Source organism: Rhinichthys klamathensis, unplaced genomic scaffold (genome assembly GCF_029890125.1).
Source record: "Rhinichthys klamathensis goyatoka isolate OS25496 unplaced genomic scaffold, OSU_Roscu_1.1 h1tg000040l_1, whole genome shotgun sequence".
NCBI lineage: Eukaryota > Metazoa > Chordata > Actinopteri > Cypriniformes > Leuciscidae > Rhinichthys > Rhinichthys klamathensis.
In genome coordinates, this window is record NW_026606587.1 from 8,998,604 (window position 1) to 9,010,626 (window position 12,023).

The following is a 12,023-nucleotide window of genomic DNA, read 5'->3' on the forward strand; positions in this document are numbered from 1 at the left end:
GAAGAGCAAAGGGAGACCGTAACATCTAAAGTTTCAGTAGAGATCTCAATTTGTCAAACTCTGCAATCAAAATATTTCAATTTGAACATCTCATCAAATTTTCTGTGCTGCTATTAACATTATTCTCTATATTCTTACTGCATATCAGAAATGTTATTTTTTTCAACCTTATAGGTGAGGTGTGTAATGCTCATAGATATGGAGAGAGATATAACATTCATATGCATTTGTAATAATCACATATATCAGATTTGTAATGCTCATGTTACGTGAAGAGGTGAATAATACTCGTATAAAGAAATATAATACATACTGTTTCTTTTTCGCTTATTCTAACACAAACATTTATCAAAGTTTGGAGGGGAAATCATTGGAAGAAACAATGTGTATTAAAGAAAAAAACATCCCTTTGCTTGAATACCATGGTAAAACAAGAATGCATAGCAACCACATACTGACAGTTCTGGGTTGTGTTTAGTCTATTCACCTCGCTCAAGGTTAGTTTGTGTATAGAGCTCTAATATATTTGAATACCACACCATTTAGTAACTCAGGCCCATATTAGGCTATGATTCGTTCGACTTACACTAGAATGTTATATAAGTTCACCTGAGTTCACTTTCAGGCTTATTTTTAATCCAAGATCGGCATTTCATTCAACATAATTCTTATACACTTTGTGTTCTTATACACAAAAGATTCACATTATGTTCTATTTCTAATTCACACTGTTCTGCTACACTCTTGTCACCCACTGCCACTTGTTATTTTTGTAAATCAACTACCTTTGAGAGAGATCTCCACTTTTATTTGTAATCAGATTCCCTTCGGTGGCCGGTGTGCATAATGCAATCCTTCGACCGGTGAGAAAGCCGAGTCGGAACGGCCATGCTTAGCCACTGTGTCACAATGGTTTGCATAAGAGCCCATGAGCGCTGTGACCTGTGGTTGGTTAACAGGTGAACAGTGAAGTCATGGCTCTGGGATGTGATTGTTTGAAAGGGGCGGGGAAAGGCAAGTCGTGTGTCAGGTAGAATGACTCACAGTAGAATGGAGATCCTGTGACACCTGTGCATCTACCGGCTCTCAGTTTAAACCTTCGCGTAAGGTGACAGCACTGTGGAAAGAAATAAGGGCAGTCAGAAAGGGTAAGACTGCTATTCAGTGTTATTTTGTTATGAAATAATGATGGTGGCAAGCATTAAAACTGTGTTGGTTTGGTTTACTTGTAAATACTCGAGCTTTGTGTGTAATTATGTAATTGTCTTTGCAGCTGCAATGGACGTTTTTGTCGGGAATGTTTTCCAGACTTTCAGTTATTACTTATGTTTAGTTATTATTATACGATGATGTAACCTCTGGTTGGTTAGTAACCTGTGATAACCTAGAGAACCTTTCAAATGCATTGAATGCATAATCAGATATACGTTCAACTGCACTGCCTTCATTTTCTTCACTCAATTTGTCTTCATCTAACCTTACTGCACACTCTTTAGATCAGTCACAACTGAAGAATAAGTATTGGTGACTGGTGATGAAAAATTCAGCAGGTTTTAAATAGGCTCAGGTCCGTCCACATTGTATAGAGGTCAGCTATAGCCTTTCAAGCAGCGTTTTCTCTGAGGTATGATAATCAAACCATCTGCACTGGGATGAATCCAGTTACACTGGGAGTAATTCTGCATGGAGGACAGTGCTTTAGACAACAATGCAAATTGGATGCTGGAAGAACATGCATGGATAATACCATCCTCAGAGCTGGCATGGGAAATAAAAACCCATGACCGAATTCAAATTCATTGTCATACTGTAGATGTGCGGATATGCTTTCTGGCAGAGATCATGCTGTATTTCTTTTTTTAAATATCCAAAATATATATTTTTTAAATTATTTTATGAAAGGTACCTTTAATGTTTAAATCACAATATAACATCAAACAATTGATTAATGTCTCACGTTTGGTGCTTTTCTTTAACTATTCTGTGACATTATTTGCTTTAGACTTGCATTGCATAAGGTTGATTACTATGCAAATTCAAGGACTTTGCATTAGGGAAATCTTGAGAGAAAACAAAGCATTGCCTTTTTGTGTTGGAAATTTCTAGAAAGTCTTGAAAACACGTCTGAGATTGCTCTAATGTCATTTCTGTTGTCCTTGTGATGTTAAGCCTTTACTAAAGGCAGGTGATGGTTTTAGATCAGTGATGAAGATTCACTATCATACACAAGTGAGTGACAGCTGCAGAAAGTGAAACCGTTCAGTACATTGATACTGAAACAACATACAAGGGGTCAGACAGTCTCTCTTTTAGTCTGCTGTGTTGTTTGCCTTCTACTAAGACGATGAGGCTTAGAAATCCATGTTACAGTTAAGCTTTTGTGCCATGAAAAGTCTTTTTGTTTCAGCTGGTCACATGAGGCTTTTCCACATAAACTCAAGAGGAATTATTGAGAGTTTATGTGGCTTAATTTGTCAGGTTTTTCTAAAGTGGAGCAACTTTAATATGGGATGAAATTTCAATTAATAGTCTGTTTCAGATTACCTAGAACAGAAGATCTGGCATTGGTTTGTGGCATTTTTAAGCAGTGCTATCAACAGTGGGAAGAGGAATAGTCAAAATCTTGTCTGACAAATTAAATGAGAAATTTCACACTGACACTAAAGCCTGTCACTTACAAAGTTAATATAACCACCTTTTCATGGCGTTCGTGTGGGGGCGGGAAGTCAGTATTCAAATATGTAAGGTGACGTGTCATTTAAAAAAGTGACAGCAGCTTCAACAGTGTGTTGCTTAAGTTTCTACTTATTCGACTTCTTCTAAAACAAATGTAAACAATATTTTTTATAATTCTTGTATTTGAATTATTATTCATATGGTTTTTATAAACATAATATTTTAGATATTTCATTTGCTACACCCCTCCTCCAAAAATAAAATAAAACCTATACACATTTATTAAAAAGAGTGTCAAAAATGTTGACCAGTTCCCTAAAATATACCATTTTAAAAATTGAAACTGTATAAGGAGTGTAAATGTAAAAAAAAAAAAAAATGCACAAGAATAATATAGACGGAGATGTGTCCATGTTAATGTTCTGTCAGGATTTAAAGTTGTGTCTATTATGTTGGAGTCTTAAGGGTTACCATTGTGCTGAAGTGTAGAGTCTGTGGTTAGGTCAAGGATGGGTCAAAGAATATTGTGATTATGATTAACATAATCACAATATTCTTTGACCCATCCCTGCGTGATGCTTTATTTAAAACACAATAATTGTCCACAAACTAATACAGTGATAATCTGCTAGTTATGTTAGCACATGCATGTGCACTACTGCTAGCTAGTAATTGACTGCAAACGATTTATGTTAAAATGATGTTTCTAATTTTAAGGATTTCACTCGATTCACTTTAAGTATTTGAGTAGAGTTTATAGTGTAATTTAATTATAAAAATGCTATTTTTAATGGACTCTTGAAATAGGTCCACAGTACTCATAAATATTGTTTTTTAAACTTCAATGGTTAAACCGTTTCAATGGAAACGAAAAATGTACCTTACCCAAAAATGAAAATCCTGTCATCAATTCCTCACCCTCGTTCAAAGCAATAAGACTTTCGATATTTTCATGAAATCTTAGACATTTCTGTGCCTCCATTGAAAGTCCACACAACTACCTCTTTGTCGCTTTGTCTTCTTAAAGAGATCGTAAAACCAATCCATATGAATCTAGTGGTTTAGTCCAAATTTTCTGAAGAGACATGATCGCTATATATGATGAAGAGATTTAATTTAGGCTTATTCACACACAAATATTCATCTACTCACACATCAGTTGTGGTAAACGGAAGCTCAAGCATGTATGCTTGACGCGTGCGAACCAATGAGGTTCATTCTCATGTGCGAACCAATGAGGTTCATTCTCATGTGCGAACCAATGAGGTTCATTCTCATGTGCTACGCAGCAAGTTTGAGCTTCTGCAAGAACCAATGAGGTTTGTTCTTATGCATCATGCAAGTACGGTTGAGCTTCTGTTTATGTTCTCTAATCAATGTTTATATTTGAGTAAAAGCCTAAATTCAATTGGTTCATCATATAAAGCGATCGAGTATCTTCAGAAAATTTCTAATTTCTCAAATCATATTGATTAGTTTTACTATTAGTTGATTAGTTAAAGCAACAAATTGGTAGTTGTATGGACAGTCAATGGAGGGACAATTTTAAAATTTAAAAAATCTTAATTTGTTTTTCGAAGATGAATGAAAGTCTTGGAACTTGTTCCAAACCAGTAAGTAACCAATTACTGATGTAACCAAAGTAATTGATGACTCTTTTTTTTTTTTTTTTTTTGGGTGAACTGACCCTTTAAAATCTGCATAAAAACAGAAGTTGCAATAGTCTTTTCTTCCCAATTGTGATGTATATCTGAAAAATGTAGGGCAGAACTTGATTTTGTTTATCTGGAATTGATTGGATCATTGGATCACTGTTGTTTGCATCAATCTCATGTGAGTGACAGGTTTTCCCGCCCTTGCGCCAGTAAACAACAGATCGCGAAAAGAAGAGATTTGGTTGCAAAAGGGAGTTATTATTGAAGAATAATGCAAAAAATTCAATTTTGATTTCTTGGTGACTTTAACTCTTAGGATTTAACCGATATCCAAATATTACTATAGGGCCGTAGACCATAGACACGTTCCCCAACACTGAAATGAAGTGATTGATTCGTATGATTTTTTTTTTTTCAATGACTGAATGTTAAAATTCTGCATTTTATTTTGTTTCCATCTCTGAACATGTGCTGTTCATTTCGGCAGGAGTTGAATCCTGGCGAGAGCCACGAAAGACTTCGAAGAGTCGACTCTAATCGGAAGTCTCGTAGCTTCAGCAAGCAGCCCAGCACTGGGGATTACTACAAAACCCTGGGTAGCGATACCACGGACCAGTACCCCAACAGAGCCATGGCACCCAACGAGGAGGTAACGCAATTACATTTTCATGTTCATATTTTTCCAATTTCAGTAAAAGTATGAATGGTTATCTGTATGCTTGCTACATCTTAAAGGCAGGGTAGGCAGTTTGTTTCTAAAACACTTTTTCCCAAATTTGTTTAAACTGTCTTTATATACCAATACAAATCTAAAATGTAAGTACTCTGAAAAGGAGAGAATAAAAATCGAGTGTCTGTAGTCCTCTCAGGGCTGCAATAAACACAGCTACTCTTTCCATTCGGAATGAATGCAATGATTGGCTGGGCGACTGTCACTCTCCCTCGCTACCATGGCTACCACCCCTGCTGCTACAGGAGCTGCCCACATGCGTGCACCCGGTTGACTCGCTCATTTCGAAAGAGGAGAGGCACGTACCGGCTGGAAGCTAGGAAGTCTCACAATAATGGCAGAGAAAGAGCAGTCAAAATTCCCAGTACCACCTTTACCTGCATATACAGTCAGTGCTGGCAAACAAGGCAAAAAAAGGTGATGTCACTCCATGCACTGCGCTCCTCTCCGCTCGGCGCTGGTAAACGCGTCCTCCAGCTGAGCGGTCGGCATCACGCGTTCATGTGTTTTGGGGGCGTGGCTTTGGAAGGAGCCCAGAAGGGAGGGGGTGGGAGTTTCTCTGTGAATACTTTCAAAATCCAGCAGTTTTCTGCTAGTTTCTTAAACTTACCTACCCTGCCTTTAAGTCTGGACTCAGGACTTGGACGTCAAATAATATCTGTAAGACTAACAATGCTACCAAATAAAAAAAATGGTGAAAAGGTTATAATTAGGCATGTGTTTAGTATTTTAGTGATCTCAGGTATACAGAGGACCCCAACAAGTATTTGGAGACTTAAATACCGTTCAATGTCATTTTATTAGATAATGAAATATTAAAGGAATAGTTCACTTAAAAATAAAAAATTCTGTCATCATTTACTCACCCTCAAGTTGTTTCAAACCTGTATGAATTTCTTTCTTCTGCTGAACACAAAGGAAGATATTTTAAAGAATGTCGGTAACCAGACAGTTGATGGACCCCACTGACTTCCATAGGAAAATAAATACTATGGAAGTCAATGGGGTCCATCAACTGTTTGGTTACCGACATTCTTCAAAATATTTTCTTTTTAAGTGAACTATTCTTTTAAGTGTCATCTGCAAACAAATGCTGCTTTTACGCCGATTTTTTTATCAGATGTACAGGTGTCCACATGTCTGATTTATTACATTAACCAACGTATGACAAACACAACCTAATACTTTTTGTCTTCATTGGACAGAATATATGTCTGGATCTTCAGAAACCTAGCAAACTTCTTTGTTTTTAGTTTTTTTCCAAAACCATAGTTAATTTTCCTAAGGGCCGGTGAACAGCCTTACAAAAGTGAGAGCTTACAAATGCTACAGTAAACACTACATCAATACTGTAATGTTAGCTAGCAGGCGAGCAGATGCAAAGCTTTGCCCTTTGTTTACATCATAGCAACTACATAAAACTTATTATTGGAACTGTTAATAGAAAACACAATTAGAAATAATAAGAACAGATGAACAAACAACAGATGGTCCCGACAAAGTGGGAACTGCTCCATTTCAGGAGAAGCTTTTGTGCTTATAGCCTATTGTGGTTCTGGAAGCTGTTCTCTGTAAAAATGTGCAGCGCACAGATAAACGTTGGGGTTATAATGTCAGCCTTAGGAAGGTCAAACAAATGAGTTTTGGAAACGGAGTGGAAAAAACAGCATCTCTTTGACATAGCAGCAGCTCAGCCAGGCCTCGTCCCCTTTTTTGCGTATTTCGTGGGCGCAGTGGGAGTAAAATTGAAAAAGTGAAAACGCATAATAGGGCCCCTTTAAAAAGCTTTATATGCTTGTATTTCATAGAGACAAAGTGTTTGTGCTTTGCAATGTTTAGAATCTTATTAAAAACTATGCATTTCTACACTAAAATGCTCACACTTAAAAATAATTGAATGATAAATGTATCGATAGCAGGAAACAATGTCTTACATTATGTGAAAACCACAACCATTATGGTTGCCAAAACACAAAGCAGCTGTTTCCTGTCCAGTCAGCTGTCTTCTTTCTAAATGAAGCTGGTTTCACTTCATCACCTGTCACATTGCAACATAAATCCATGCAAGGTGTGGCATCCCAGAGCTAGCGTTGCAGTTCAACATTTATTGTAAACACATTGGGCTACTGGGTAAACAGTACTGCCTTTCTTTATTGTGTTATGTAAGTCTGACGGCTGGTCCTAGAAGTATTGTGTTTGCTCCTGAACTCTGCATTTACTAGCGCAGATTTCTCCTATTATATATGAAGGATGACTCGTGGGAAAGAAAATTTACATTTACCTTTCAATCAATCAATCCGATTTGAGAGATAGATTTAGAGTTAAAGTCAAGTTTAAGCTTAAAACAAGAGTTAGGGGCTTCTACGCCATTCTTATTCATCTGTCATTTCCCTCTGATTTTAGGGATAAGTTATGGGTAGGTTAGGTTTAGGGGTAGGGATTTAGGGGTTAGGACTATGTTTTTGGACAGGAATGTTGTTCCAGGATCAACAAAATACATCGTATCAAACCTGTATTTCTGACTTTCTTTCTTCCATGGAATGCAAAAGGAGATTTCTAGCGAAATGTTGAAGCTGCTCTTTTCCTAATTAAAGTGAACAGTGACCACATACGCTCCTAGTTCCTGTCCACTTTTATTATCGTACATTTTAAGTATAGATTTTAGAAATATTGTTGATTCAGTTCTGTTGTAAAGATCATCCTTTATTAAATTAGTTAATTTAATCTATAAAGCAGTTCTGCAGAAAAAGAGTGATGTCTTCTTCCAGGGCTACGTTTCCCAAAAGCACTGTAAGCCTAAGTTGATTGTAAGCCAGAACCATGAACCATGGTCTCTACGATGCTCTTGGAAAACGCAGCTTAGCTCTGTTCAGTTCTCATCCAATAGTGTCAGTGCAGTCAAATCAATAATATTGTTGAATATTAAGTGAATTCTACTTTTGTAGCTACACGTCAACTAACTCTCATTAATTTGCAACTACATGTCAACTAACGTTTAGAGTATTGATAGACTGTTAGGTTAGGGTTATGATTATGGTTAGGGTTAGTAGAATAAGTTGACAGTCAGTAAATAAAGTTAACTGAAATAAAGTTAATAAATAAAGTTAATAAAATTACTTTTAGTCCGTTGGGGGACCATTTAAAATAAAGTGTTAATATTATTTAGCAGACAATCTACTAATACTATAATAGTATGAATATAGTATAGTTGACACGAGGTTGCGTAGATACTTATAGTTAGTAAAATGTCTAAAGTGGACTATCTAAATAAAGTGTTACCCAAAAAGGTGCCATTTCTGTTTATTTGAATTAATCCTAAGGAATTTTAGGAGAAACATCTTTCATATCTAGAGAAAGAATAATTTGCAAGATATCAGCATTTCATATGGCCCCTCTCTGCTATTGGATCTAATCTTCATTGAGCCAATTAGATGCCCAGTGGGGCATCTGGCCACTTGATTGAACCAGATGGCACTCCACATGTCTCTTTGGGGAATGACCCATTAACACGGACATGCATGGGACATGACACGCACCATATGGTGGAGATAGTGATGATGAGGAGGAGGGGAGGGGATAACCGGCACGTGCGTGCCACGCGTCCAAGAGGTGGGGGTGCATGGGGTGAAAGGTCAGGGCTTGTTTACTTGGCGTCACTCGATAGGGGCGGGTGGTCTCTAGAGATTCTGAGTGTAAAGGATTGCCGCTCTTAGCTTAGCAGATGTCCTGTCATTCCAGCAAACCACTCAATTAGATCTAATTGTGTATTCACCAGCGGTAATGCATACAGCGGGATGCAGTGGGAGGTATGTCGGTCAGATTAAGTGGTTTTGGGAAGTATATTTATTATTTTATTCGACCTATGATCATTTTAGTGTCCAAAATGTCATTTTTAAATTGTAAAGCCTGACATATGAAATAATAGTTATAAAAATATCATGTTTTTTTAAATCAAATTTGATACATTATTATTTTATGGCTCATATAGAATGATATACAGTAGGACAATATGGAGCTCACACTTGAAGAGGGGAGGGGGGGGGGGGGGGGGGGGGGGGGGGACCCAAAATGAGCAAAAATATGCAATTTGGTGCTATTTATATAGCTAAATTGTAAGACGAAATTCAGAGATCTTTATAACAGTACAGCAGACTACTAGAATCTAGTATTAAGTAGTATTAATTATATTAAGTTTATCTCTGTAAAGCTGCTTTGAAACAATCTACATTGTTAAAAAGCGCTATATAAATGAGGATGACTAGTAAACCTAAGTTGTTTCAGACCAGCAAGTGTTCATATTGAAATATTACTAACAATATAAACGTTATTCTTATGTTTAATAAGTTCAATTATGTTCAAATCATTAAAGATTTCACTGGAAAAACATGTGTGTATCACGACCTGAAAGGGGACATTTTTAGAATTATACTAAAAGAACTTTTAGTGAACTTTTAGTACTTGGTAAAAAAGTATCAATTACAGGCCTGAAGGCATGTACCCTGATCATGTTGATAATTTAGAGGGTAAATAAAATTAGGCATAGATGACAGATGACCACTTCAAAACATGACAGAGAAAATGTTCTGGCTAGTTTCTACCACTTGTGTCACCTAAATACAAAAAGTAATGCACTTTTTTTTAAAGTCCCCCTGTAGTCAATAATTTTATCCCTTTAAAAAAAAAACGTCATGCCTTAAAATAGTTTGAATGTAACTCTACACCCTTGCCCCATTTAGTATACACGGTTCTATGAATATGCAAATTAGCCCCGCCTCCACTCACTCACACCAGCGCAGAGATCCACTCGTTGACAATCACACGTTGTAGTGAATGGTTTCAAGCTAGTTTGAGAGGTCAGAAACACCAATGATTTCAAACCACATTTTTGAGACTGTTCACTGCAGTTTTAAACAGAAAATACTCAGCAATGGTGTTGACTTTGCATTTCCACATGGTTTGTTTTAAAGCACATTAAAAACACCACATAGACATATAAACAACTTTAAAAGCTTGATTTTCACCAAAGGGGAACTTTAAAAAAATTCTCAATTTTGCCCAATCAGCCATTGATTAGGGCCTGGTATTGGCAAGGGCCTGACGATATGATACATACTGCTATACGATAAACGCTATAGGTTTTGCGTTATATTGCAACACTTAAATAATAATAATTATTTAATAATTAATAAAATAATAATAATTTAAATAGCTGAAAATACAACTTGCTGTGTACCACCTGGGGTATTCTGGTATGTGTATCACATGACTGCATATTGATAACTCAGCAGACAAATAAAAACTTTCATTATTGCACAGTGGCACTGAACAGTGAAGTGCCACTGTGCCACTGAAGTGCATATTGTGTCACTGAACACTTTTAACTAAAAATTTAGATGCCACAAAAATCATAAAGTGCATTAAAGGATTAGTTCACCCCAAAATGAAAATTTCCTGATAATTTACTCACCCCAATGCCATCCAAGATGTTCATGTCTTTCTTTCTTCAGTGGAAAAGAAATTACGTTTTTTGAGGAAAACATTTCAGGATTTTTCTCCACACAATGGACTTCAACGGTAACCAAATTGTTGAAGTCCAAATCAATGCAGTTTCAAAGGGCTTTGAAGAGCTTCAAACAGCTCTGCACGATCCCAGCTGAGGAATAGGGTCTTATCTAGCGAAACGATCTGTCATTTGCAAAAAATGAAAATGTATATACTTTTTAACCACAATTGTTGGTCTTGTGCTGGTCAGCGACGCGCCAGGCATTACGTAATCACGTTGGAAAGGTCACGCTGGACGTAGGCAGAAGTACCGTCCCATTGTTTTAAACATCCAGGACTATACTTAAAAGTATAATTAAGTATTCTAAACTTGGCTTGTAGGTGTGTTTAATCTTTTGAATGAGTAGTCATTAAATAAACTACGTTTTCACATAGTTTTACATACGGTCTTATTTACTAACATTGAAAATATTGATTTATAATGATATCTTCCTAAGTTCCTATGTTCATATTTCTGAGCTTCTGAATTTTTGTGTTGGCTAGTCCACTGGTGTACGTAGGAGTTTACTTCAAATCTACTTTCCTCTTTCCTTAAAGTATACTTTACTTACGCAAATGTAAAACAACGCGATCATCAAACATTAAACAGCATATAAATCAAAACTGCCTAATGTTACCGAATGAAATGTTGAAACCATGAAGAGGAAACGACTGTGAAGCTTTGGCGGTGTTGATGGACTCGATCTACTCCATCTGTGTTTTGATCATCGTTCTGAATCCGATCCGGACGTAGTCTTTGACCAAAATATGCGATTTTCTCATCTTTTTGTTTAAAATGTTGCTTTTTTTAATTAAACTTACCCACATTCAAGTAGTGATAAAAAAAGGATGCATGAAGCTAGAATGACATGTTTTTAAAATGGAAAGAGTTAAAGTACAGTTATATTTCAAGTATAAAAAATGAATACCTAAATTGGAACACAGTAGTATACTTTAAGTGCAAAAATAATGAATAAATAATAAACTATAAGTATGTTATGTTTATTTAAAGAAAACGTACAAGTATACTTGCAGTATAAAACTACAAAGTGTACTTTCATAAACTAAAAAAAGTACTACACGCATTAAAAGAGTAAATAATAAGTTCACTTGTAGTACAGATGCAGTACAAACGAGAAATGTAGTTGTGAACTAGATGTGCACTTAAAGCTTACTACTGTTACACTTATAGTAGGCTACACTACAAACGTATATTTTTATATACTAAAAAGTGAGCCAATTTAATCCCAAGCAGAATTGAAATAGTACACTTACAAGTTTACTACTAGTAAATTGATATTAGAATACTTACTACATATACTTAAGGAATGTTCAAGTATATTTTTAAGTATACATCATAAAATGAACTCGAAGTATACTTCTTTTTCATAAGGGTTGTTGCACATTGTTCACACTTTTCA

General features: G+C 36.1%; 1 protein-coding gene across 5 annotated transcripts in view; it reads left to right on the top strand.

The window, feature by feature from the left end:
* The window catches only part of espn (espin), an 81,162-nt gene that overhangs the window by 45,833 nt on the left and 23,306 nt on the right, over positions 1-12,023 (top strand). For all 5 annotated transcript variants that reach the window (XM_056246754.1, XM_056246750.1, XM_056246751.1 and 2 more), the window contains one exon: positions 4,819-4,980. In XM_056246754.1, coding sequence (XP_056102729.1) covers positions 4,819-4,980 — 162 coding nt within the window. The remainder of the gene's footprint in view (positions 1-4,818; positions 4,981-12,023) is intronic.